At 53.1% G+C, this 27664-nt stretch overlaps 7 protein-coding genes across 7 annotated transcripts; 3 read left to right on the forward strand and 4 right to left on the reverse strand.

Annotated features, from left to right (window-relative positions):
- Positions 1 to 463: 463 nt before the first annotated feature.
- QC763_604507 (uncharacterized protein) lies at positions 464 to 901 on the reverse strand (the record flags this gene model as incomplete). Its single annotated transcript, XM_062914295.1, has 1 exon — positions 464 to 901. The coding sequence occupies one exon, from the start codon at positions 899 to 901 to the stop codon at positions 464 to 466; it is 438 nt and encodes a 145-aa protein (XP_062762523.1).
- Positions 902 to 3075: 2174 nt separating this feature from the next.
- Positions 3076 to 3756, forward strand: QC763_604510 (uncharacterized protein; the record flags this gene model as incomplete). Its single annotated transcript, XM_062914296.1, has 1 exon — positions 3076 to 3756. The coding sequence occupies one exon, from the start codon at positions 3076 to 3078 to the stop codon at positions 3754 to 3756; it is 681 nt and encodes a 226-aa protein (XP_062762524.1).
- A 404-nt stretch (positions 3757 to 4160) lies between these two features.
- QC763_604520 (uncharacterized protein) lies at positions 4161 to 6409 on the forward strand. Its single transcript, XM_062914297.1, has 3 exons — positions 4161 to 4875; positions 4938 to 5102; positions 5155 to 6409. Exons 1-3 carry the CDS (start codon positions 4770 to 4772, stop codon positions 6312 to 6314), a joined length of 1431 nt encoding a protein of 476 aa, XP_062762525.1. The 5' UTR covers positions 4161 to 4769; the 3' UTR covers positions 6315 to 6409.
- A 103-nt stretch (positions 6410 to 6512) lies between these two features.
- ALG2 (Alpha-1,3-mannosyltransferase-like protein) lies at positions 6513 to 8031 on the reverse strand (the record flags this gene model as incomplete). The annotated part of the gene is made up of 3 exons (XM_062914298.1): positions 6513 to 6773; positions 6873 to 7756; positions 7821 to 8031. The coding sequence occupies 3 exons, from the start codon at positions 8029 to 8031 to the stop codon at positions 6513 to 6515; spliced, it is 1356 nt and encodes a 451-aa protein (XP_062762526.1).
- A 1891-nt stretch (positions 8032 to 9922) lies between these two features.
- Positions 9923 to 14969, reverse strand: QC763_604540 (uncharacterized protein; the record flags this gene model as incomplete). The annotated part of the gene is made up of 2 exons (XM_062914299.1): positions 13468 to 14969; positions 9923 to 13346 (listed from the first exon to the last, which is right to left on the reverse strand). Exons 1-2 carry the CDS (start codon positions 13722 to 13724, stop codon positions 9923 to 9925), a joined length of 3681 nt encoding a protein of 1226 aa, XP_062762527.1. The 5' UTR covers positions 13725 to 14969.
- Positions 14970 to 21130: 6161 nt separating this feature from the next.
- QC763_604550 (uncharacterized protein) lies at positions 21131 to 24048 on the reverse strand (the record flags this gene model as incomplete). Its single annotated transcript, XM_062914300.1, has 2 exons — positions 23838 to 24048; positions 21131 to 23774 (listed from the first exon to the last, which is right to left on the reverse strand). Exons 1-2 carry the CDS (start codon positions 23849 to 23851, stop codon positions 21131 to 21133), a joined length of 2658 nt encoding a protein of 885 aa, XP_062762528.1. The 5' UTR covers positions 23852 to 24048.
- A 174-nt stretch (positions 24049 to 24222) lies between these two features.
- Positions 24223 to 26515, forward strand: QC763_604560 (uncharacterized protein). Its single transcript, XM_062914301.1, has 2 exons — positions 24223 to 24892; positions 24950 to 26515. Exons 1-2 carry the CDS (start codon positions 24429 to 24431, stop codon positions 26247 to 26249), a joined length of 1764 nt encoding a protein of 587 aa, XP_062762529.1. The 5' UTR covers positions 24223 to 24428; the 3' UTR covers positions 26250 to 26515.
- Positions 26516 to 27664: the final 1149 nt, after the last annotated feature.

A 27664-nucleotide genomic window follows, 5' to 3' on the forward strand; every position in this document is an offset into this window, starting at 1 on the left:
AGCCACGAGCAACGAACATATCGCATCGACGATCGAGGTTCATCGGCTGCCAAAAGGGGAGGTGGCCTCTCTGAATTCAGGTGCCTGTTCGCTAGCTTTACTCGGAGGTTTTATACACGTGAACGGGACGGGCGGGAAGGGTGCATAAGGCTGAGGGAGAAAGCTGGTGAAAATATGGGGAAGGATAGGGGAGTTTGTGCTGATGGGTCGGGTTGAATGTTTCTGTGTTTGCTGATGGAATTATTCAGGCTAGCTCAGAGATACCTTACTTGCTTTCCACTTGAACTCATTTTCAACACTCCCGCGATAGGTAAATGTTTAGGACAATATTTCAATCTCATTTACACAACACTTCTTCCAGACCCGTCACGTTAAATTCAACCCCCCAATATTCAAATCAGTGACATTCCAATCCCAACCCCCCTACACCAACCCAAACATCTCCTCCTCCCAATTCCCTCCTCTACCCCTCCGTAAAAACAATCACAGCCCCAACCTTCTGCACATTAGGAACATTGATGCAGATCCCGCTGTTCCCCTCCCCAAGCTCAATCTGCTCAGAGCAGTCCTGCGTTCCAAAAAGTCTCCACTTGAACGTGCGGGGGTCGTCTTCCGGGAAGAGAAACCGGACGGCGGCGTTGTCGGGGGGTGCTTCGTCCCAGAGGGAGTTGACGTTGACGCAGGCGGCGAGGGTGGTTTCCCCTCCGGAGAGTGACTGCCCGTTGCCGTTGCCGCAGCCGTCGGGCCACCACTCGATCAGGTAGAGGGAGTTGGGGGGGATTTCGGTTGCTTGGCGGGTCGTGAGGGAGTGCCAGCTGGGGTTGGGGCTTGCTGGAGGGGGGAAGGAACGGGTGGCTTGGGTGAGGGGGAGGAGGGCGGGGAGGAGGGTGATGGGTTTCATTTTTGTTGTTTGTTGAAGTTATGATGACTGTAGGTGAAGGGGATAGATGGTCTGGAGGGAGTATAATGACAAGGTCCGAATCTTTGATGAGGGAGAGAGGCGGTCGATAGTCTTATAGTTCCGTTTCGGCCATCTCTCTTTGATTGTTGAGACCCAGACTCTAGGTATCACACCAAGGCTTTCCGGCCATGATTTCCCTCCCTTCTCAATCACACTCCCAACCCGGTCACAAGCCTCGTCCGCAACTTCACAACATCTACAGTCAAATTTCTCGGTGATACTTCCCTCTACCTTGTCAATCAAACCTCTACATCAACAACTGACGTCACTCTCACCTTCTTCACCCCCCTCCCACCTCCCCGCAAAAAAAGATCTTGTGTCCTCCAAAAACAACCCACTGTATCCCTGACAATGAACCCAAAGGAGCCTCCCCGAGTGTGGGGTTGAATCCTCCTACCGACGATTCCTCTCTTTATTGCTGGGAAAATCAAGTTTTGATCGTCTTGGTATTCAAAGCTTTTACACTTCTGAAAAAAACCGCTGGCTGGTTCTAGTAAAGCGCCTGCATATCCGCCACGAGTGTCGAGAAGGGATTACAACAGAAGTAAGGCTGTAGCTGGACTGCGCCGCTGAGGCAAAACAGCTTCCCCGGTAACAACGGCACTACGGCACGTTTGCCTGTTGGTTGACCGTCGCCGTTGCACCGGCGCATGGAGGCTTAACGGCTGTTGGTTCACTGCTGCAGAAAACTAATGCGTGGGCTGAATGACTACCAGGGTGCCCGAACCTGGAAAGATTTAGTTGGCAAATCTGAAGCGGTGAATCTTTCCGATGATCGATCGGAGAATTTGCTAGGCGAGTGTCAGTTAGGCATAACCAGTCTTGTGGGTGGCAGGTTATGGGGAGGTGATAGTCATTGATTGACATCTGGGGGATTTGCTGAGCAGGAGGATGGGTGTTGGGGCCAATAGTAAGGAGTAAGTGTTGGGATCTACAGTGTTGATTTTTCAGCTGGTAAATCCGCCAGCCTAAGTTGAAGCCTTGGACAAACTTCTTCCCTTTGACTCTAAGTTGACCGTTCCTGCATCTAGTTATGCCTAGCATAGGGGGTATGGGCTGATATGTCGAAAAAAACCGGTTCAGCATGCCATCAGACTTGCTGTTAAGTCCCAACAAGCTCTATTGGTAAAGAGAACAACTCTTGGCTCTCGTATACCAAGCCTTATACGCCGCAGCTTCAGCCGCCAACACCATATCTGCCTGCAGGATGGGCAAAAGAGGGTGTGGACACACTGTAGCCTCGACGATTCAAGGGCAACTGACCTTGCATCGCGATCTGTAGAGCCTCAAAAGTTGAGGATCAACAAGTTCATTCCCTAGAATGAACCCATACACTTGTGCGTCCTCCTCCATTGAGCCACGATGTCTCAAGAACCGACAATGTCTTCGTCCGAGACGGACATGTTAGGATACTCGAAGATACTTGTCGGTCACAACAATGACTTGCCAGGAACTTTGTGATGTCATCAGAATCAAAAGATTGGAGTTTTCGGCATCAAATCCGCGTCACCCGAAGATGATAGTCGAGGAAAACATCAAAGTGTAAGAAGAGGAGATGGACAAAAGGAGAGAGCAGCTCGCCGTAAAGTTGGTATAAAGATCAAGAGATCTTCACTTTCACCAGGACCATTTCCATCTCCAGACCATCACACTTCCATCCATCTCAAGCCTTCTGAACAGTCAGAGCCCCTATCCCACCATGAAGAACGCCATCCTTCTCTCCGCCGCCTTGGGCGTTACCTCGGCACAGGTTATCAACTGGTGCAAAGATGAGGATTGCTCCGACTGCCCATCCTCAGTCATTTCGGGAGAGTCGCGTGGTAAGTTGTGCTTCTCATGTCCTTCCCTCTGAAGACCGGAAAGCTGACCTCCTGAATGCAGTCCCCGAATGTGTCATCTATGACACCGATGTCGTCTTTGGAGGTCAAGGCTTCAACGAAGGCTCAGGCGGCAACCTTCTCTACGAGGTCTTTGGCAACTACGCCGACGCTCCTTGTAATGATGATGGCCCCGGCGCAATTCTCATCCGCTCTCCTGCCTCCCTAGCCAGCGTCGGCTGCGGCAATCTCAAGAAATGGCGCAATGATCCCGGCTGTGACCGCGCTCCCATTGAGATGGAGGAGACCTTCATGGTCCAGTACTGCTGCGGCTTCGACGAGTGCAACCCTCTCGGAATCCCCTATGACAAGAAGAGGAACATCATGATTGGCGGCCACACCCGGCGCGATTCTTCACTCCCCTTCGGGATCTCTGCTCGAAGCTCCGGTAGCGGTGGGCTGTACTTGCAGTTCAAAAACGGCACCATCATCCCTCCCAAGGAGGTCGGACACCCCCCCGAATCCCTTGCTGCCCGGGCCAGGAAGATGAACCGCCGCTGCGAAGGGTATGAGCAAGACTCCTATACCGCGAGTGGACAGCCTTACTACAAGACTTTTGAGACGGAACTTGTTGGTAGCACCATCGCCCCCTCGAGCGAAGACCGGACCATTGAGGTGAGGCATTCTCGCTCAGTTGAAGTCCGCACGACTTTCTCTGTGTCTGTCGGTGACCCGCTTGGAATTGTGTCGGCTTCGGTCGGGTTCGAGTTCGCCACGACTGAGACGCAGGAGATCACTTACCCGCTGTTGGTTCCTGCTGGAGTGAGCGGGACGGCTGGCTTCACGCCCGTGTACATTTGCACCAGCGGAACCTTGAGAGATTGTGATGGTAACACCACGAACGAGGAAGAGAGTTGCACGGCTTGGTTAAATGACAACGGAGATATCCAGGGGGATTGGCAGGTTGTGGAGTCTTGAGCATAGATGTGAGAGAAGAATAGTTCCGAAAGCTGAATCGTAAAGAGTTTGTAAACCTTATCATTTGATGTTTGTGTATGTTGGAGAGAAGCTGGGCTTGGGTCATGAAGAGCATCTCAAAATCTTGACAGGGACCAACAACCATGTGGCTCGTGCTGATGCTTGGTTTAGACCCCGCTTGGTCGACCCACTCCCAGCCTTGATGGTGGGGTTGATGAGAGCTTCGATGTTGATGATCCACACTTTTGACTTTGTGTTCCTCCACGTCAACTCTTGGTCAGCTGTTTCTCTACAAGCCTGGGAGAATCACAGACATTTCGATCACTGAGCGTTGTAAGTTGTGCTCACTGAAACATTCTAGAATTCCATAATAATTAACTCATACTCGGACCCCGTAACTCTCTTGATCGACCTTTGTGAAATGCCTCTCTTACTGGCTCTCCGGTGTCACAGCATGATCGACAGCTTATACAACGATAGGAACAATAGATTAAGGGGAATATATATATGATGTGCGAGGGGCGCAGCGGCTCGGATTGCCCTGGCCACTCAAATCGACACGCTCTCCGATAAGCTGCATGAGCTGTGCTTGTAGACCAAGCATGTTGCGGTGAAGCACGTTCCTCAACCTCATTTCGTGCCACGAGGGGCCTTGAGATATATATCGTGTGTTTTAACTGGCAAAATCTGGCGGTGAAACAATGGCTTTGCTGTAGTCGTTTGACATTGCCACACTTGCCGCCCCGTTGGTGCTCCCTCTTCGAGGCTTGAGCTACCACGCCGATTGTCGTTTGTGCAAAAGTTTCCGTCTGATTTTTCATTTCACCGCTGGGTAAACTATCTATCCTAGTTACCAACACAATCAGTTGGGTAGTTCAGCTGAGCTCAGCTGGACACATGCGGGGCGCCATATAATAGGAAAACCTCCGCTCTTTTCCTTCTGGGGACTTGCTACATTACACTTCTCAAAACCCACTATCCCCTGGGTCGTAGATAAGAACGACAACACCATCATGTCCAACCCTTTAGGTTTTGGGAACAGAAAATTCTCCATCAATAGGAACACGGGCGTTCCTAGACCTGCCCGCCGTTTCTCCAATACCGAGCCTGGTATCAACGGTATGCAAACACCATTTGTCTTGCCCCCAAGTCTTGGCGACAGTTACTGATGCAGTCCGCAGAGGCCAGTTCCAAGATCCACAGGCAGTTTCGTGCTGCTCATGAGGGCCATCTTCCTCATGCCGGTCTGGATGCCACCAGGGCTTCTACCGGTGTTGTTTGGTGTACCGAGCGAGCAGCCGAGCATGGCTTCCTCGATGAGCCTGACAAATGGGCAAACCTAGGTCGTATGTAACCCCCTTCATGTTCTTCTTGAAGCGTCACTAACAAACCCAACAGAGGGTGCCCCTGAAGTGGAAGATGACATTGAAGGCTGCTTCCCCCGGCCCAAGACCATTGACATCAGCCTCGGCAGCCGTGAATACGGCCCAACTGCCGGAATCAAGCCTCTCCGTGAAGCCGTAGCCAACCTCTACAACGCGATGCACCGCCAGGGCAAAACCAGCCAATACACCTGGGAGAACGTCGCCATCGTCCCCGGCGGCCGTGCTGGTCTCATTCGGATTGCCGCCGTTCTGAACAACGCCTACGTCGGCTTCTTCATCCCCGACTACACCGCCTACAACGAAATGCTCTCTCTCTTCAAGAACTTCGCCGCCATTCCCGTCCCCTTGTCCGAGGAAGACGGCTACCACATCCACCCCGACAAGATCGCCGAGGAGATCGCCCGCGGCACCTCCGTCATCATCACCTCCAACCCCCGCAACCCAACCGGCCTCGTCGTCGCCAACCCCGAGCTCGCCGAAATCCAAGACATCTGCCGTGAGCGCGCCACCCTCGTCAGCGACGAGTTCTACTCTGGGTACAACTACACTTCCAACTGTGACGGAACCTCCATCTCCGCCGCCGAGAACGTAATCGACGTCGACGAAGACGACGTGCTCATCATCGACGGCCTGACCAAGCGGTTCCGCCTCCCAGGCTGGCGTGTCGCTTGGATCCTCGGCCCAAAGGAATTCATCAAAGCCATCGGCTCCTGCGGCTCCTACCTCGACGGCGGCACCAACGTCCCCTTCCAGGAGGCCGCCATCCCCATGCTCGAGCCGTCTCTCGTCAAGAAGGAGATGCAGGCTCTTCAGCAACACTTCAAGGAGAAGCGTGACTATGTCGTCGAGCGCCTCCGCGGGATGGGATTTACTATCCGCCACGTGCCTGATTCCACGTTCTACATCTGGCTGAACCTCGAGGGGCTGCCCGGCCCGATCTCGGACGGGCTGAACTTTTTCCAGGCGTGTCTCGAGGAGAAGGTGATTGTTGTTCCGGGGATCTTCTTTGACTTGAACCCGGCGAGGAGGAGGGATTTGTTTGATAGCCCGTGTCATCACTTTGTGCGGTTTTCGTACGGGCCCAAGATGGACGTGCTGAAGATGGGGTGTGATGGGATCGAGAGGGTGGTGAACAAGTTTAAGAAGTTGGTTAGCCACCCCAACTATAAGTAAGGGTTTGCAGACGGGGGGATGATGATGATACTGGGGAGAAGCAAAACAGGGAAGAGGTTAGGATAACAAAGCAAACTGGGCCTTTAGGTAGGAACACGGTCCTTAGTTAGAGTCAAATAGACGGTCACTCTTTGTTGCCGCATATGGCCTGAAGTTGATACACATCTCCCCCCTATCGTATATCCCTCCATTTATTATCTACAACTTCACCACCGGCGTCCTAACCAACCACAACCCTATCCCCACCCCTATCGCCCCCGTAAGCCCCGCCATCACCACCAATATCAATCCCAAAGCCCCCGCCCCTTTTGCATCCACCCCCTCCATCTCCTCGAACACACCCTCCAACTGCCTCGCCATTTCCGTCTCCGCAAAATTCTCCCTCACCCTCTTCTTCCCCTCCTCCCCCATCTCCCTCAGCTCCCCCTCCCCCATCCGCTCAACAACGCGCTCCATAACCTCCCTCCACAACTCGGGCTCCCCAGCCCTCAACCACCCCGTCCTCCCCTCAACAACAGTCTCCAACGGCCCCCCGCTATCCGCCGCCAAAACCGGCACCCCCCTCAGCATAGCCTCCAGCGGCACAATCCCAAAGTGCTCCTCCCTCGGCGTATAAACCAGCAACTTTGCACTCTTCAATAAAATCTCCTTCAGCGCATTCGGCACCGACAGCAGAAACAAGACATCCACATCCTCTATGCTCGAGTTCAGCGCGCTGACCACCGTTGTGACAGTGGCAGACTTCAACCCCAGTTTCTCGCACAGGCTGACTAGATCAGCATGGTAAGAGACGTTCTCGTGCACCCTCGCGTCATAACCCCCGGCAACGACAAGCTTTGATTTCTGTCGGGCGGGAGCGGGGAAGAGGGCGAACGCTTGGATGGCGAGGGCGATGTTTTTTTTGCGTTCGAAGCGGTTGATACTCAAAATGATCGACTTCTCCGACTGCCCCCATTTAATCGGTTGGGTTTCTTCGTCGGGGGAGGAGGAGGAGGGGAGGGAGGTGTTGATGCAGGGGTAGACTATTTTAAGCTGATCGGCTGGATAACCCGGCCAAGTCTTCGCAACGACCGACTTTGTGAAATTCGAGTTGACCGCCGTCGAGGTCGCAAAGCCCATGGACCATTGCTCCAGCGCATCAAACGGGATCCGATACAGTCTCTTGAACAGCGACGAGTTTCGGTTTTGGACGAGGAGCAAATCGGGGAAGTGGCAGTAAAAGAATATCGGTGTCTGTGGCCGCAAGAGGGAGAGGAGGGGTACGCCGGCGGAGAGCTGGTCGATGAAGAAGCCCGAAGGGTTTATCTTGGAGAGTTCCGAGGTGAAGAGAGTAATAGACAAGATGAGGTGGATCTGGCGGAGGATGGCGCAGAGGATGGAGAAGCGGCCGAGGATGGAAGGGGGGATGACGGTGTTGCCTCTTACGCGGACGTCGAGGGTTCCTGTTTACACATAACCATTATTAGCATCCTCTCAGTCCGGTAGATAGACGTAAGAGGAACGAACCATCCCTAGCCTCATCAAAACAATGCCCTGGATCGCAATGGCTAGTAAAAATCACCACCTTGCACCCTCTCTTCTGCAGCCCAACCGCCGCATCGACAACCAACCTCTCGGCGCCGCCTATCCCGAGGTCTGGATGTAGAAAGACAATCGTTTTCTGCTTTTTCTCTCCCACTTTCCCATCCCCTGTTTCATCTTTCGTTCCCTTCGCCATAGCCGCCTGCTAGTCTTGCCGTTGACAATTCTCTTTCGCGACAACAAAAGTTGCGACAAGGCTGTCTTAATAAACCAGCGAGTCCCGCTGACGTCGCACAGCCAGCCAACGTACCCAGGTCCTCCCGGCAGGCAAATTGCACTTCCTGAAAGAGGGGGGTCGACGTTTAGCTAAGCTTTTCCTTCCTTGGCAAGGATCTTATCATTATCTCTGATAAGATGAAATAGATAACACCTCTCCCCTCCACAAGCCTCACCTCTTACCTTGTCGTTGTCAGTGTGACTGTCACATGCCACCATTTCTCACACCTGTTCGATCACGAGACTACCACTCTGTACGCATTTCCCAACCCCCAAAGTGGATATGGGCAAGGAAAGAGAGGGACCCAGAACACCTGCCTCAGGTCTCACCGCTCCCTCCCGTACCCGCTAGCTATGTCCCGACCCCCATTCCCGAGTCCCCACTCCCGACGACCGAAAGCCTCTCTCTCTCCCGGCCGGGCAGCCGGCTTCCGAATGTCACGCAACTAAAAACCGCCTCTTCTACAAGCCAACATCGCCACTCAGGCACCGTAAACCCACCCGGCTTCCTCTCCCGTCTCGCCCAGCAGCCCAGCCCAGCCTAGCCCAACCAGCCGGTTTGCCTGATCGGGGCCAACCCGCCCTTCAGTTTGTCGCACACTGTGCGAGACACCCTTCTCATGAGGAATAGTATGTGTAGCAGCCGTCTAACCCTAGCCCCATGTACGTAGGGGCTCCTCCTATGGAGCCAGCCAGCACATTGGGTCAGGGGGAGTCAGTCAGTCATCGTCAATCCTCTACTATGCCTCCGTTTCGGTCCGGGGTTCCTCCTACCGGTTACTATTCATGTATTATTCCTACCGCGTGTATCGCGGTAAAGACAGTAAGCAACACATGAATACGTGGCGTGCATATCACCATACCCATCACCAACAGCCAATAGTCAATCAAAGAGCATGAAACCACAAAAGGCGTGAATTCAACATTCCCCAACCCATCTACCCATGATCCATACCCCTGTCCCCTTTCCAAATCCAATGCATGAATGAGTAAAACACCACCTCCAGAAAAGATAGAATCTAGTAACAAAACACCCAAAACAACCACAACTGTGAATATCAATATTTATCTTCTTCTTTAACAACAACAACAACAACCACTATATAAAAATAATCTCGCCTCCCTTGCCCTTCGCAGACCATACAGGGCAAGGGTTGTAAAAATATACACTGGAATCGAAAAAAAAAAGCCGAAAAAAAACAGGTATTGTAACAAAACTGAGCGGGTTTCAGTAATCAAGGATAAAAACACTCTCAATATCTTGATTGATTCTGATCGTTGTGCTTGTCATTTTGTTTCTGCCCTTGAACGAAGAGAAAGAAAAAAACGCCCAATGTGCAATTGTTGTTGTTTGTTGTAATTGTTGTTGTGTGCTTGTCCCACCACCCATTTGTGCTTGTCCATTTGTCCCCGATGCAAGAGAAAAAAAAACCCTGCTATGATTGAAAACCAGAGAGAGCACCTCTCTCACTCATCCCCCAATCATCTGTGTGGCCCATCGTCCATCATCATCACCCATCCCTCTCATTCACTTCGTTCATCCCAATCAATGCAAACTCTCATCAAAGAAACTGCTTGTAAAACGCCCACACCCCCAATTTCCTTCCCAGAATAAAAAATTCTTTGCAAAAAAATGCTGGCAGTCTGTCTGCAACAGGTCTAGTAAAAACACCCACGGGGCCCGTGTAAATGCCATGATTGAACAACGCGTAGACAAGAGAAAAAACAGATTCGAAAAAAGAAAAACTCGACCGCAATTTCCCTTGAAACAATCCATGTATCTTGCAACACGCCCGCTTGTAGTGACCGGCTCACTCGTCATCGACAATGATCTTCTTGGCAGTTTCGGTGCTGCCAATGCTGGCGTTGGTGTCTCTCCGGCGGGTGGTTACGATTAACCGGCCCACCGACTGATTCTCGCGAGGCGGGTGGCGCTTCTTCGATTTGGCCATGACCAGTCCCTCATCACTGTCACTGTCATCATCGTGATCGTGGTCAGCGTGGTGATTCCGCGATACTTGACGGCCTCGGCTGGTCTCCATGGCGCTGGCTGGACGGGCTCTCTCGTCTAGTCTGAGGTTAACGATATCCTTCCGGGTTTGGTCCTCGAGAGGGAATCCCAAGGCTGGCTCTTTCGAAAAGGCTGGCGGTGTGATTGTGTCGGTTGTGTCAATCACCGTGTGTCCACCAACAACCCCGGGGTTGCCGAGGAATTCGCCTTCCAGGTCGGCTGAAACAGAGCTGGTGCTGCTAAGAAGAGCCGGCAAGGAAGGATCCGACTGGAAGGCAAGCATGTGCTCTGTAGCATCCTTGGCAGGCTGCGAGTTGATTCCATAGACTGGGCTCGCCGCCTCGCTGGGGCTTGTGAGAGGTGTCGTCAAGGCGCCAATGGAAGCCGAACTAGATGATTTCATCGTCACCACGGTCTCTCCTCGCGAAAGGGGCTCGGGGTGGAACACATCGTCCTCGGGCGATGGAGGACAAGGGATGAGGGCGGGGTCGACTTCGGCTATGGGAGGAGTAGGCTGGCGCAACGGGAACTGTGTCCTTGGAGACGGCTCCAACAGGGAAACCCGTCGCTGGCGTTGCTGTGGTGTCTTTACCTCGGGCAGGTCTTCCACACGGTGGGCCGTCTGCGGCCTCTCGCCAAGCTCTACAGCACACCGCTGTCTCTGAATGTTTGGGTCCGACTTTGGCTGGGGATAGTGATACCCTCCCAGCGCGCTCAGAATGGGAGACTGAGCAACACGTTCACGGTCCAGGTCTCTGGCAACCTCAACCGAGCGGGAGGTGAGCGGCTTCTGTGTGAAAGTCATGTTTCCTGGGGCCATAGCCGTGCTCAACGAGACCTTTGGTTCGGCGCGCTTATCGGTGCTAGCGAAAAGCCCCCGATCCACAGATCTTGCCCGGCCCAGATCGTCGGTAATGGGACGGATGTCCCGGGCTTTGCGCAAGGCGCTGCTGGGATCCTCGGTCGCAGGATCAAACAATGGGGTTGGCGGCATTGTCCGTATCTCACCGGGCCCGGGAGTAAGGCTGAGGAAGGCGTTGTTGACAGATCGAGAGGGACCATGACGAGGTAGTGATCTGTAAGGTGAGGCCGAGGCCGACGCAAGCCACCGTTCGTCGCGAGCACTGAGATTATTAGTCACGAGCTCGAGTACCTGGCGGGGCGTAGGTTCGCGATGCGGCTCCGTGGGGGGGCTTTTAAGCGGACTGGCCACCACGCTTTGCGTTAGGGGGTGCTCGCTCTGGGGCTGAGTCTGTGGCGTCGAGTTGGTGAAATAATCATCTGGACGAATGCTTTTGCGACGTCCTTCTCGCAGATGGGGTGTGATTGGGCTGTCGCCCGCAGAGCTTGCGGCGCTGCTCGTAGCCCGCCTGCGTGAAGAGACGCTCTCCGCTCGGTCTTGACGATGCATCACCTTTCCGACAGCCCTCTTGACAGCCGATCTGGCGCGCTCGAGCAATGTCAGGGGAACCACGGCACGAGCTACTTCCTTCTCGTCAACCTGAATTTTGCGTCCAGATGTGCGTCGAGACGGATCGGTATCATCGAGCCACGCCAGGATATTGGGAATGCCGTGAAGCACCCATGGATGCCGTTTCACATCACGAAGGCGAATTCTCTTCTCGGGATTCTTGGTGAGCATCTTCCTAAGCAAGTCGATAAGCTCCCGATCCACCTCCTCATATTGAAGTACATCGTCATCGCGGTATGGCGGTCTGTTGATTCTCGTATATAGCGATCTCTCATCGGGCTTGGTAGCTGGGTCAACTGGGGCGAGTCGCCGAGCGGGAATGTAGACCTCTTCCGTGGCAATCTTTCGGAACATTTGCCATTCGTCTTCGGCCAGGAATGGAATGCGAGCATAGATGAGGCAGTAGAGTGTGACACCCAGTGACCACACATCAATCTGCTCCGTCACCTTGGGCTGCGGAGCTCCCGGCTTGTCGTCATACGCATCTGTGTAGCAAAGCTCGGGCGCAAAGAAGGCGGGTGTGCCCACCGTCTTGGCAAGCTCGAGGTCGTCGTCGAAATCGTGGGCTTCGGACTCGGATACCGCATCGTCTGGTTCACCATCGCGGACAGGTCGGCCAAAGTATGAAACGCCAAAGTCGGAAATCTTGACACGGTGGTCCTTGGTCCACAGCAGATTCGCTGGCTTGATGTCTCGGTGCACGACACCCTCATAGTGAAGATACTCCAAGCCTAGAACGGTGTCGCGGAAGGTGTTTCTCGCTTGCTCAATGGTGAAGCACGGTACGTAGGAATAATCGTCCACGTAGGGATCATGTACTCTGTTATAGTCAATCGAAGACATGTGCGAAATGATGGAATCGGCCATGCTCGGTGATCGCCCACGGAAGGCTGGATCGTCTGGATAGGCGCCATACATGGTCCCGTCGAGTGCCGTTGCCGACATGGGGTTGGAGCGGATCGCCCCCGGTGTCTCGAGATCGTCCTCGTTGCAAATCATCGACGCCGTTTCCAAGTCGAAGGGCTCGGGGGTTCCGGTGCGAGATGCTACGTTCAGACTAGCGAGTCTAGTTCCCGAAGGAGCTCGAGACGTCAATTTTGATCCACCAAAGGAGTCCGGGCTTGATGGCACGTGGCCAGCATAGCCTTCTGGCATGTCCTTGCCGAGTGATTGTGGGAAATATTCCATGTCGTCTTCGTCAACACCATACTCGAGGCTCCAGTAATCGGCTGGATTGGCTTGTGATCGAGAGTGCTGTCTCGCCCGCTTCGCATTCTTCAACGCCTGACGTTGTTCCAAGATGTGTTCGTAATGCTCCTCCTCAGGCGTGGGTTTCTCGCCGCGCTGCTCTCGCTCGACGCGCCGGCGCTCGAATGCGCAGATATGCGGTAGACCCTTCTTCCTCCATACGACCTCGCCGAGTTCGACGTGCTCCAAGACCATGTAAATCTTCTTCAGTACGGGATCGTCAATGATTTCGAGCAGGGCGACAACATTCGGGTGCCGAATCTTTTTGAGGATGGCGATTTCCTTCTTGCTCTTGTCCTGAGTCGACATGGCGGTGACCTTTCCTAGCCGCCTCTTCTTGGAAAAGCGTGGGATGATCTTGATGGCGACATAGTCCTGTGTCTCGATATTCCTCGCCAGCTTGACCTTGCCGTGCATGCCACGGCCAAGCTCCTCAATGATTTCGTAGTTGTTGACATACTTTCGGCCCGTTGTTTCATCGTGTTCGACATTCGCCTTGTGGGTTCTAGAAGTGGATTGGTGTCAGTAGCTTGCCGAGGGCGGTTCGGCAGAAGGGGAGGGAGTCATTGGAGTGACTCCGGCCCGGCCAGCGAAGCATTACGGAGGAGGATCGGATGACAACTCACTCTCGAACTTTATGGGACTGCAGCGGGTGCAGATAGGGGCTATTCAGACCGCCCGGTGTAGTGCTCTCGGAGCCGACCTGAGACTGCGGGAGCGACATGTTGGGGCGGGGCTGATTTGGACTGAAGAGTCCCAGCGACGATACGGGAGTGCTACTGGCAGTCCGGTGTGGGATGTTCGGCGGCAGGGGATGGAATAAGTTGTGAAGTTGGGGATACGACGGGCGGTGATGGGGACGGTGTGGCTGCTGAGGTTCCATGGCGGAAAACTGGCTGGGCGTCACTCTTCGGGGGAACCTTCATGCTGAACAGCGGTGTCAGACGGGACGAGTGGATCGCTATGGCGGCGGACGGGCAATTGGCTTTTGCAATTAAGCAGCCATGGTGGGTGGCAGGGAACGGGGCGACGGACGGGGGGAACGGGGGGATGGGTGGAGGGAGCGGGCAGTGGCCAAAGCCTAAAATGACAAGAACAACAAACAAGAAGAAGAGTTGAAGAATTGAGGTCGTCGACCGGTGCGAACTGGGGGAGCGAGTAACGAAGAGGCGGGAGGAGGACCGAGGATGGAGAGATGGATGCGGTGGTGAAAGAAAAGGTGGGTAGGGTGGGCTGGGTGGTGTCGCACGGTGGGGAGAGGCAAAGCGCAGAGCGCACCTTGCACCACACGGAATTTGGCGGGCGGGCGCTGGGTCGGCACAGGCAGAGCAGGGGAGAGTGGCAGGGGATGGTTATGCTGCACAGTGCATCCGCCTACTTTTGGATACCGTCTGCAGCGCTGCGGCGTCGGCCAGCCTTTGTTGAAGTCTTTGGACAAGAAGTCTCCAAGTCTCCGGGCCTCGCTCCCCTCAGTCGGATGGTGGATGATGTAGGTAGTACCTTGGTAGTAGAAAGGAACTTGCGGCTCGTCCCAACAAAAGCTCAAGTCTGCTTCTCCAACACGCGATTCCGCCCAGAGTCGGTCGACCGTCATCCAATGTTGGAGGACGCCGATAGGGAGTCAAAGAGAGGCAGGTTATCGGATTCCTGCACCGACATCTCGCCGATCGACGGCAGAGGACTGACTGAAGCCGGGAAGCGAGAAGCGTGGTTCCAGGTTGCCGCAAAGCGGAGCACTGATGGATGAAGTGTGTGTGTGAAGGGGGAAAGACTTTACGGAGCAACACGCGGGCCAAAGCACAGCATTTTGTATGTTCTCCTGAGTGTAACTACGGCGATCTGATAACAGACTAAAGTGATCACCGACCCCTTGTGAGACAGACACTCACACACTGACTGACTGACGGGACTGTGAGTTGGAGAGAGTGACACTGGTGAGAAGAGAAGAAGCATCTGTGGTCCAACTCAACGCCTCGTGCAGGGGGCTGGTGGGCTGCTATTGGGCAAGATCTTGACGTAGCAGCCAAATCGCCAAGCCTGCAATGGTGGAGTCGTTCAAGACAATCGTGGCAGCAAGAAGAGGGGCCTCTTATCGCAGTTGTCTGGCCGATGATTGGTGGGACCTGCTCCTAAGACAGGGAAAAGCAAAACGTTATTGCTTTCTGAGGCCATCGTTGCACGGCTTTCTTCTTTTCCTGATGCCGGACGGCTCTGTCCGCTCTGGGACTGGGACTGGGGGACTGGGGCATCGACAAGGCAGGGCAGGGACGGGGATGGGTGGTCGAGCAGGAAATGTGCCCCTGATTGATTCTCTTGGATGTAGATATCGCTGACTGCACAATACGTGGCCCTCTACGGAGCGTTCGGGGTAGGTTGGGTGAGTACCTCTCGTCGCCAGTGGCGACTATGACAGCGCGATAGTGTCAGTTCGAGCACATTCATCACTTGTTCAGTCCAGGCGTCACTTCATGTTTTTGGACGTGTAGCCATGCTACGGCATCATCCAAGAGGGCGGGGTTGTTCTTGTCTGATATAGTAGAAAAACTTTATATTTTCAATGACGCTGGCACTTGATAATCCCAAAGCGCGAATATTCTCTCGAAAACACAATGCCACTCTGATCTACCTATCAGAAGCATTGGCTCCCAGGGACCATTGACTCAGGAGTAAATCCACCCGAGTGCTGCACAGTAGGAACACTCGCGTTGATGAGTGCCGGCCAGTGTGGATTAGAGTTTAGACTACATTATTGTAAAATTATAGCTCACGAACTCACGTGTAAGTGCGAGTGCCTCCCGACCTCCGACTTTGCACTCCCGCTCTCTCTTTCTCTCTCCCGCCGTCTCTTTTCTCTTCTGAACGTCTGGCCTTCTTGTGGTACGTTATAAGTGTAGCCAACTTCGGATTGCCTAAAGCGGCGCGAGGAGCGGAACTGCAGCTTCTCTACTGTCTCACCCTTGCCGCTTCTCCAAATTCCGACGGACGGGCCTTGTCTTGTCTTTGTCTTGTTTCTCTACTAGTCTGTCTGCAGCTTCAGGCCCTTCTCTCTGAATGAAATTGGCGACGATGCGATGCCACCCAAATTTTCTTCACTATCGTCATCTCGCCTAGGCAGGGAAAAGGACTGCTGCTTCCAGGCTAAGAACGTGCTACCATGACGCTTCTCGGATAGCCAACTCAGGAAAGGATGAAAAAAGTGAAGCAATCCTGGTGCAGGTCCAGACCCGGCTGTGTCTCTGGGCATTTGCTGCAGAGCTGAGTGGCTGGAATCTTCCCGGCGGTTGCTCTGTTGCTGCCCAAGGACACCACGCCTAGCTTCTTTCTGTTCTCTCTCACAACCCCCGCATATGTCAAGCTTCCCTCTAGAAAGTCCAGTCCAGCCAGGCTGACCATGTGATCCGGAGCACAGATTCATCAACGCAATCCTCGTCAACGAGGGCAGCATGCCGCGAAAACCCGACGGCGTGGTCCAGGGTGAAAGCCATCTGTCGAGACATCCCTCTGGGCCTATCAGCGGCCCTATCTGGGGGTGACGAGAGCGGCGTCAGGGAAACGCACAACCGTGCACGCCATCACCATCCCTTGCGGCCAGGTGGATCGCCGCTTTACCCCGGAATTGCCCTTCTGGCCCTATCATCGCCAAGAACCAACGCTAGACAGAGGCCGTTCAAGGTTGCACAAGCTTCACAGGCCTCACATCCTTGGTCTCCCAACAACCTGCTCAGTAAAGACATCAGCTCAACGGCAGGTGATGAAGTTGTGGTAGGCATCTCTTATCGATGTTGCGAACCACCTCAGCAGCGCTCAGCGCCTTGCTCTCGCATCAGATCATACTAATGATGGTGTTCAGGACATCTCTGGCCCCTTTGAAGTCCAGCCCGGCTGGCCAATCATGGCACTGGCTGACATGCATAGAAACACTGAGTGTGGTCTCACAGGCCAAGCGTTGACATCAAAAAAAAGTGACAGGTCGATTCTGGTGTTCCGACTTTCTCCTTGACGACGGACGAACGCCGGGACCACGAGCTCCGCCTCGTTCTAGCAAGCCTTCAAGTGAAACGGGTACAAACATTTCACCAACATGGAGCCCGTCATATTCCCGGTCCCCAAGGGCCCTTTTCCTCGTTATACCAGGTCCTTCAGCAATCTTGGGCCGTGTTTTGCCTTGAATGTCCGAAGACGGATACCTGCTTAGCCGCCACTGGAATGCCCGGCAGGCGAGCGGTTCGAGAAATATTGGCCGTCCATTTTTCCTGCCCTTCAGCTGGGCTCTCAACTTGGCCTTCAAAGTTGATGGCCATCAGTTAAAAAAAGCCGCCAAAATGGCCTGACTTTCTTTGCAACACACCACCAGGAGTAACGCCGATTTGATGGTGGCACTGGGAGGATCTTGGCTTTGAGCCGTTTCCCAAACAAGAACTCCGTCACGTCCATCCATCAAGTGATTGGTGATTTGCGTCGTCTGCCCCATAGCGATGTAACCCCCCGGAGCAGTCGCCTGTGCGCACCAAGACAGATTCCAAGGCGATAACCCATCGCCAGTTTGATCTCCAGACCTTGATTGGTTTGTCTGTCTGAAGTCCAATATCAACCGTCGAAGAATGGCATGGCATCATCCTCATCCAAGTGATGAGTTGAGGTGGTGTCTGATGCGAGGGTTGCAAATACCTCCCTTCTGCACGTCATCCGCAAATTGCGATATCTTGCTCCACTGCGCCACGGGCTTGCATGGGCAGAATCTCATGTGCAAGACGCCTTGATGGTATTCACGCTTGAGAGGCCAAATAAACTTCACACCATCATCTCAACGGTTTCGACTGACTCAGACAAGCATGTGATGGACTCAGGGGCCGCCGCGAGGCTCGCATTGACCACCGGTTCTTTTCGTATCTTATCACACTGATGTCTCGGTGAGACAGTTACCATCGGCGATATTTTCTTGCGGCATCACCTACGAAGGGAACCTGGTTCTATCACAGCAAAAGATATCACAGACAAAAGAACGCTTTCTGGCAGGTTTTTGGGGACGGTCCTTCGCTTCTCATTCCTTCGCTCCTTCCAGCACCGAGGAGCTGGGAAGGCGGGAAGGAAGCCACAGCTTTTCCTATTCCGGCTGTCCTGTTCTATTCCTTACGTTTTCGATGGGTTCTTTGGGACTTTGGTTCGTCACAGCAGCATGATCTCTAGCGTGGAATGCAGGTGAGTGGTCGTCTGGTCGGGATTCTCATTTCCCGCGTTTACCATTGACGGAGGTTCCTTGGATTGACCTATTGACTTTCTCTGATATATCATGACACTATCCCGGACGTGGTGTTGGGGTGCTGTATCGTACCGTTTTACAAGGGCGCAGGTTAAGAGAAACAATCTATATCTAGGGATATTATCGTGATCTTATTGTCTCAGAGTCTAACATCCCAGTGGGTTGTTTCCTTAGCACTGGTGCTATTATCTACCCATCATGGTCCGATACCAGAGTCATAGCCTTTAGTAGCTCACCTCTGAACCATGGACCGTGCCCCAGACTAGAGGAACACCCTCTTCCGAACTCTTTCACATCAAAAGCCATGAACATCGATCAAAACGTCATCCCGTCAAGCCACGCTATTTTACCAATAGCATGGTATCCTTCATCACAAACATTAGTTCTCCGAAATGCGGGGAAATCCATTCCTTTGTCCATGTAAATGGTCTGGTGATCGACACAACCCCCTTTCAAGTCTTCTTATGAGAATCTTGGAGACGGTTCCAGCCCGTGCATGGACAGGTTGTTGTATCTCCGAGTCTTCTCCGGGAAAACGACAAAGTCGATGCAAGGCTACCAACAATTGTTTCCTGCTTGCTTTGACTAAAGACACGGCCGATGATAGGGCAGATCGAAAAGATCTTTCACACCCTCAAGTGTTGGAATTGGCGGATATTGACAGGATGTGTGTGTGTGTGTGTGTGTGTGTGTGTGTGTGTGTGCGTGTGTCTTCTCCAATTTCCAGTATCAATAATACGAATGGTGGTGGTGGTTGGTTCGTTACGAGATATATGTATGCAGGCGTCAGAGGATGTGTTCTTGGCGGAAGTGCGGAGAAATATGTGGTATCCAAGCCCTTCCACACCTATTCTTCAGCCCAGTGTGCGAATATCTCACAAAAGGAGGGGAAACAACACGGCCACTCTTGCTAGCTACAGGTTTTGTCTCGATACTCGCAAAGTCGAGATTGGGTGGTGGTGGTCAACTTCAACACAGTGCGTGTCAAAGGGGGCTTGGCTGTGTGTGTGCTGGTGTTTTATGAGCTGATATATTCGTCAAGATGACGATTTTTGCAATTCCTCAAAGTTTTTGTCGGCCAGGATAAACCCCGATATGCCGAGGGGGATATAAGCAAGGTTATTGGACGAGAGCGTTTGAAACAACGAGTTCTCGGAGGTTACCACACCAAACAAGAGGGTGTAGAGGTAAGGTAGGGGTTGACTAACACCTCCTCAGGGGCTGGCTGGCCTCGCGCCCTCGCGTTTATCAAGCAGGGAACCAGCCAGCCACAGCAGTTATCTCAACCCAAAGTAAGGAGGCGTGGTGTGCGCAAGAATGTGTACGTAATGGTGGCTGTTGGTATCCGGATGGTATGGCTGCACCCGGATGAACCGGCACTTGTTTGGTGCAAGTGTTGGAGATTGGATAGACACAGCCACCGTTTTCTTTCTCAGAGACGTGGCGATGGGCGGGCGGGCACTACTGCACCTTGACAGACGACCCATAAACTTGCATAATAGGGGTTTGCCGCATGACTACCAGACATCACTAAGGTAAGGGTGATAGATTGCTGAAGATGGATGATGGCCGCCGGGTGCACGACATATCGGTGGTAAGCTGTCCGGAGCCGGACCGGACCTGCCCCCGTGCCCCCCGAGGAGCGTTGCATTTGACTTGCAAGATGGGTCCTTCCCTTTCTTGGGTTTGGCTGTTGATGTTTCAGAGATTATGCTGCGTGATACTGTCGATCGTTTGAGCTGCGCCGCTTCGTCTATCTGACATATCTCCCTATGTTCATCACCGTTGAGAGAAGGGTGCAGATCTGACATACACTAGGTAGAGTAGATGGGATTATCTGGTACGGTCTCGCACTCTTGCGACCAACATCAGAAAGGCAAGGGTCATATGCCGTGCAATAACCCCCTTACCCGCCGGATTCTCAACAAAGGGGCCGAGTCCGCGCCATGAAGCACACATATATCAGATATCCCATCTGACATACATGAGGGGGGAAAAGTGGGAAAGTGAAAGATTTGCATTCTTACCACTGGATAGGGGGGTTGTACGGTAAGAGAGTGAAATTGGGGAGGGATATGTTGTGTAATGGACCCTTTATATGGCTACCTGACGGATCAAGGGACGGGGAGCGTGACCGTACTGCTGGAATCGGAGATAGGAGATGATACAGTGAATAAATGTTGGTGGTGGATTGGATTCTGGTAGTGTGTAGCAAAGTTGGCTTCTCATATGAACATGATAGGTCAGGTGAGAACTGCCATGCCAGGTGATTTCTGTAAGAAAAATAACAGTCACTTTACCGGTCAATTTACTTGGTGGGCAATTGGAGATATAAAATGGACTTTCCTGGCGAGTGGAATTGTGTGGGATGAGGTGTTGAATAGAGAATGTGGTGATGCGTGATCTTGCTACCTAGCGAGAAGAAATCATGATGAGAATGAGCGATGAGAAAAGAAAGAATCCATGAGAGGGAAGGAGCCAGCAAGGCAGGAATCCATGTAGGGAAGGCGTCAGTTGAGGTAGGAACCTGTGGGGCAAAGGCACACGAGGGCAGGAGCAAGGCGAGAGAAGGAGCGATGATGGCGATGATAAGACACGGCTATACCCATCAACAATCCAGTGTCAGCCGACCTGACTATGGTTGAATATGTATGTGAGGCATAACTAATGATCAGAGTCTCAAGAGATAATGAAGAGACTATCAGACAGCACAAGTCTGAGAATAACGAACTCACCTTCCCTAATACTTCAACATATATCATGCATCATCAATACCATGCTCATCAGGCTTATACCGTGCACATCAGCAAGATGCTTTTTATTACCGATCACCATAACCATCATAACCCCCCCGCCCCCTTACAAGCCCCAGTCCCAACCCAAATCACCAAAAACTCCTACGCAATGCGCATACTCGCTCGCTAATGTATTCAGTTCCTCAAAGCATCCATACACAACAAATATAATACAAAAACAAAAAAAATTTCCAAAGTCCCAACCATATTCATCTGTTTTTTCGACTCCCTTTCCTAATCATCCCCCGTCAAATCAACACACTCAACCTCCTCCTCCTCCTCCTTCACTATCCTCCCCCCAACCCCAACCCCCCCAATCCCCTCATCATCACTCTCCTCAAACAAGTTATCAGCATCAAAGCTACAAGTCGTTCGCTTACCACCACGACTGTAACTACCCCTCCCGAGAAAGTTCCTCGTCTTCACAGTAGTAGTACTCGCCACCACAAGCGACGGAGCAGGAAGCGACGCCGTTCTCGACAGCGCCGGTGGCCTGGAGCGCGGTTTCGGAGAAGACATCAAAACATCATCGTACGCATCCCTGGTATGAGACGGTATCCTCGGCGGAGTGGTAGATTGTCTCAACCCAGCCTTCCCTCCCGACGGCGACTGCGGTGGTGCTGGTAGCGATGACTTGGGTGCGTTGAGTTTGGAGAGTGACGGTAGCTCATCATCGTCAGAGTCGTCGTCATCGTGGCTATCCTCATCCGATGATAAAAATTCAATAGGAATTGAATAGGCTGGTTTGCTGTTTGCGACAGCAGCGGTGGTGTTTTTGGTGGTTCTTCCAAAGCTTTTGATGGACTTTTGGGCTGGCGGCGCTTGCTGTTTGGACTTGGGTTGGTTCTGTGCCGAGGAGACTTTAATCGGTATAGCTGTCCCTGTGCCGCTTTTTGATCTCTTAAATGGCCTTGTTGCGCTGATGGTTGACGGTGTTGCGACAACGTCTGACATTTGAGGTCGAATAGGGGACCGGGACAGGTCTGGAGATTGTCGCTTTGGCCGGATGGGTGTTGTTTGGATTGGTGAAGTATGAGGGGACGAGAGCGCCACAGGTGAAGATGAAATGAGAATTGGTTCGCAATTGGAAGACGACGGTGGTTGGGGCCTTGATTGTGAGGAGCTTAAAGTTCTGGTGATCGCAGGGCTGGCTTGAGAACCTGACAACGTCCAGGGGTTGACCTCAGCTGCTGGCTTGGCTGGTTGTTTTTTGGTGGGTGCTTTTCTGGGTTGTCTGCCTAGGGGCTTTGGGGCTGCTGCTGGTGGCATCGTTGATTGAGGCGGCGCCGCTTGGGTCGAGGGAATGGGGTCATTAGTAGCGGGCACAGCCTTTTCAACGGCAACGGTAACTGGCTTGCTAACGGTGAAGAACTTCTCGAGCGCCCCGGGTTGCATGCCACCCTTTGCTTTAGCCGGCTTCTTCGTGGCCGGCTTCTTCGTGGCCGACTTCGTGGTCTTCTTTCGCTTCTTCGTCTTCCAGGCCTCGACAGTCAAAGGGACGCCGAGTTTCAATAGCGTTTCGGGGATCCATGCCAAATCTGGGCCTTCGGGGTCGTATGGCTTTTTCGCCGTCTTCTTAAGCCCTTCCTCCTCTTCCCCATCTTCCTCGCCAAACTCGTCATCGCTGTTCAGCGCTAACCCACTTCGCCCGTGCTCCTCAACCTCCTCTATTGGCTCATTCGCAAGATCGAGCTTGACGATATCATTTGGCACAAAACAGACTCTCACCTCTGGCGTCTCATCCGTGCTATGGTGAGCACGCCTGGACTTGATGCCCGTGATCAGTGCGCCTTCCTCCTCCGCCATAAGATCAGTATCATCGCCATAATCCTTGCCTTCTGACGATCGCTGCAGAAGAGATTGGACCAACAGCCCATGTGCGAGTTTGCGAACCAGATTCACAGCCCCTCCTCGATACTGCCAGTCGAACGTCTCACCCACAAACTCCCTGAGACCAATAACATCAACTGGAGACGTCATCTTATTAGGGAAATTCGTCTTCAGTTTGTCAACCGTGGCGTGCGTCGAGACTACCGGATGGGTATAGTACCTAAGAATCTCCAAATCCGGAAAGTCCTCGGGAATCGCCAGTCCTTTATGTTTTGTGCGAAAATATCCGCTCTCGTTGGTGTCCCATTCATGGCGTAACCTTTCTCGCCACGCTTGAACCCCCTCCTTCCAGTCTGCCTTCTTGATGCCGCATAACTGTTTGCCAAATCCAGCTCTGGCTGCCTCACAGGCGACTTTTATGCCGCATCCTGGCACACCTTCAGGAAGATAGTCCCCGCCACTCATCAGCGCAACCAGAACCATACCCTCCCGATCCAGTCCACTCTCGCCCTTGGCAATTTCCTCCGCGTCATAAAGTGTGATGTGTGTCGGTACGTTCCCCTTCCCTTCCGCAGTCCAATTTCGAAGTGTCTTTCCGCAGCCAAACATGATGGTGTCGACATCTTCACTCAGCACGGCATCCACCACTCCCTCTCGCTGGAGGAAGGCGCATTCAGCCTCGGCTTCGCCTGGCGCATCGTGTATGGCAAACCCAAAGAGTTTGATCATCCTTTTCGCCATGGAGGTGGCTACCATGTGTCCCGCGCCTCGGGGGCCGCCGGCGCGTTTGTTGCGCTTGAACGCTGGTTTGTTCGGACCATCAAACACAAAGAGCGGTTGAATCGCTAGAGATAGGAGCCGAACAAGTCGGAAGAATAGCGTTCGAATGGCGGGGTTGGAGCCGCCGCGGGCAGCTTGGTTCTGGAACTGCCATATAGAAATATCGATTGCGAGTCGGAACGGACGTGGGTTTTCGGCTTTCTCGAGAGTCGTCAAGGCGAGCTTGGTCATGGAGATGCGCTCGCCGGGGCCGATTTCTTTGTATATTCTGCCAGGAGCGAATATTAGTACACAAATATGGACGGGAAGTTTTGAATCTTTTTGCATGTACCCTTTGATACCCATTGTGCCAACTCTTCAACCTTTCAACTGCTGGGTGGTGGCGATTTTACGGGGGGAAGGGCACCAAAGAATGAGCTCGGTCCTCAAGAGAAGAATCTGCCAAAAGCCATTCTCGTTGGCGCTCCCCAAGGCCGAACCTGATTCGTCAGGCGAAAAAAGAAGTCGGTCGCGGTGGCAGGACGGAGGTGCGCCGTGAGGTTTTGCTGCCTGGAAGAAACGGACGAAAAAAGGATGATGCGCTTTGTTGACTGGTTGCCTCTTCAGGGTTAGATTGCCAAGGCTGCCAAGCGTTGCCATGGGTGAACCGTTAAGCTGACAGTTGGAGCTTGGTGGGGTGGAAGTGGCTCGGATATATGCACATCATGGGGGACTTGGATGCTGTTATGCAACTACCGAGACGTCACTGCTGGTGAACTCAACAGTCAAACAGTCGAGAAAGCGGCGACATTGGCTTTTGCATCATCATGTTCGGAATGGCATGAACAGAAATTGACTTGTAGGCATTTGAGAGCCATCCAACTACACGAATTGACGACTTTTCTATCTAATTTCACGAGAACATCAAGAAAAACAAGTCAACATGTCTGGCCTGGGTTCCGGCTCTGGAGCGGGAACAACACCTCTCCCCCACCGCTCAGTTGCCAACATCCGCTCCCCACACACCAGTGGCAACACCAATCCGTCAACCCCCTCTTCCAGCAGCCGTCCTGTTCCCTCCTCCAGCTTTGGTTCCCCGTCCAGTTTGAGAGCAGATGAAGATATCCTCATTCTCGAGCTTGGCTCCCGCAAACTGCAAATAGGGTTCGCCGGGGATGCCTGTCCGAGGGGCACGGTCTGGTTTACCCCATCACAGCTCCGCCGGGTGGGAGACTTCCGGGACTGGTCCTCCGAGTCCAAAACCAATGTGGACTGGAAGACGAAAAAAGTGACGGGCGAGAAGTGGTGGACCAGGGATCACGAGCTTTGGGAGTATGATGTGCGGGAGGTTGATCTAGGTCTCATTGGAGACAAGGTAGAGAGGGCGCTCAGAGAAGCTCTTACAAAGTAAGTTACTTGGCCATAACTCTGCTTACAATAGAGCCACAGCTAACCTGGAAACAGATACATGCTGATCGATTCTCGGCCACGGAGAATGGCGTGCGTGCTGCCCTCTAGCCTTCCTCTTCCCATGTTATCGGCAGTACTAGACAGCCTCTTTACACGGTTTCAGCCGCCCACCATATCGCTGTTTTCGTCCCCCGTTGCACTGACAGTCGGTGCTGGGGTTCGTTCTGCTCTGATTGTTGATCTCGGTTGGAGGGAGACAGTTGTTACCAGTGTTTACGAGTTTCGCGAAGTCAACACCAAGCGTAGTGTTCGTGGGGGGAGATTGCTTGTGGAACAGACACACAAACTTCTCGCCAGACACCTCCCCGAAAATCAGAAAAAGAAGGAGGGCACAACCTCCGAAGATACCCAAGATTACGACCTGAGTTTTGAGGAATGCAACGACATTGCTACTCGTATGGTTTGGTGCAAGCCACATTTATCTTCTCCCAAAGCTCACAAATCAAAGGAAGGTCTGCCCACCCTCCACGAACAAGATGAATCAGACTCTACGGAAGCCGAGTTCCCAACTGAGGCCTCAAAGACGGCCAGAATTCCACTGCAATCATGTCGATCACCGACCACGATAGAGCTTCCCTGGGCAGCCCTTGCAGAACCCAGCGAGAATGCCTTCTTTGACTCCCAGTACTCAGAGAGCAGCTTCGACGATCATGAGCTACCTTTGCCTCTGCTTGTCTACCGCAGTCTTCTGCAGCTACCCCTGGATGTTCGGGCACTTTGCATGTCTCGTATCATTTTCACGGGTGGCTGTGCTAGCGTTTTGGGACTACGTGGCCGTATTTTTGGCGAAGTTTCCAAGCTGATAGAGGAGAGAGGATGGGACGGTGTCCAAGGAAAGGGAGCAGACCAGATGCGGGCTAATCCAAAGCTGCAGGGCAAAAGGGGCAGTCGGCCAGCAGTTAGTGGTCCTACTAGTGTCACCAGCCCGCCGGAAGCCGTCGGTGGTCAAGAGCAGGATGGGGTCTGGCACGATGCAGCCAATACTGCCCACGAAGCCTGTCCTGTCGAAGAGCAACTCGCGCGAGGGCAGGATAAGAGACCAAGGGTGCAGGGGAAGATGAGGGCCATTGAGTCTGTCGGGGCGTGGAGCGGAGCAAGCCTGATAGCGCACCTTAAGGCGGCGCCTATCGCTACTATTGAACGCGAGGCTTGGTTGCAGTATGGTGCCGCAGGAGCGAGCAAGCCCAGCGAGGTTGATCAGAAGTCAGCCAGACAGAGCTTTGGGCCAGGCGGCCTTATCAGGGGGTCTGCTGCTAATAACTCCTGGACATTGGGGGTTTGGGGTGTGAATTAGGTGATGGCCATCACCATCTCGTCTTACACCCTCAAACACCCCTTGCCATTCTTGTGTCTTTATTTCTGGTTTATCCCAGGGGGATAACCGCTGTCACAGTACTTATTTTAGATAGATATTACCCCGCAAGTGCGGTGCAGTGCAGAACAAATAGTATTCAAAATTCTTTCTTCTCTTTCTCAGTTGTCTTTATCCCTCCTTCCACCTAGATTCTTCTAGGCAGCGGTTGCAGAGGAAGCCGACCGGACTGTCGGGACCGCGTGGCATCCAAGAGAAGGAACTTACCCACAATAATACCCGTCCCATCTCCAAGTTGTTCTTTCTGAGCATGGCAGCCTCCATCAAGATCGGCCGTTCGGTTGCCGTTCACCACACGTTCCTGCATTCTTGGATGACCAGGCAATGTCGTCCTTTCCCCATGCGCCCCTGAAGGGGACCATGCTCCGTGCTCCGGTCTTTTGTCAGGAGAAGGAAAGCACGAGAGGGCACTCCAAAGGGTACCTGAATTGTCTGGAGACGATGACCCCAACCTGGCTTTTAGGTTCTCCCTCTTTTTTCCCCATTGCCATCATCATCCAGCTTCTGCTTCTCCCTCTTCTTACAACCGCAGTCATTCATCTTCGTTACTGTCTGCTGCTACTGCTGCTGTTTGCAGCCTTAGCAAGACGCTGTGTTTCCTTCATTGACCGATTTTGGTTTTTGGTCCGCATCAACAACTACATCTCGGCGCCCATAACCACCTGTTGGCGTTCGAAGCCATTTCCCACAATCAATCACGAAACTCAACCCGGAACCCACCGGACGACACCCGGTCCCGCCTTTCCTGGACTCTTCGGCGCTTTCCCAGATAAAACACCCAGACTCGATACAACTGTGTTGAAAACAGCGACCGACACTCTCTCACAAAACGACTGCTGGAACATAGGGGCTCACTGAGGTCAACAGTATACCGCTTCTAGTGCTTTTCGCATCTTGTGCTAGAACTTGGTAAGTGGAAGAGTTTGTTTCTATCAGAGGTCCTTTTCACCCCACCATCCTTGCGATGTTTTGGTTGTCCCCGGAAACGACGACATCATCACCGGCCCCGGGCCCGGCCCCAGTCACCGTGGAAGCCGGCCCTTCCTCCGGCAGAGGTGCCCTTCCATCTCCGTACTCTGCTCTTCCACCCCGCTTTCTCTTCTCCGTTGCCCTCCTCCACATCTCCCTTCACCACCAACACCCCTCCCTCACCTGGTTGATCGCATCCATTGTTGGAGCCATCTTCCTCTTCATGGGCATTTTCTCCACCTCTGTTCCCTTTGAACGCTCCAATGAATCGGGCGTTCAACACACAACCCTACCAGACCGTGATGACGGGCAGGACAGGCAACTTCTTCAGGCAGATGACGCGGCTGCAGTATCATGATTTTGCTGTT

Source organism: Podospora pseudopauciseta, chromosome 6 (genome assembly GCF_035222475.1).
Source record: "Podospora pseudopauciseta strain CBS 411.78 chromosome 6, whole genome shotgun sequence".
NCBI classification, from domain to species: Eukaryota; Fungi; Ascomycota; class Sordariomycetes; order Sordariales; family Podosporaceae; genus Podospora; species Podospora pseudopauciseta.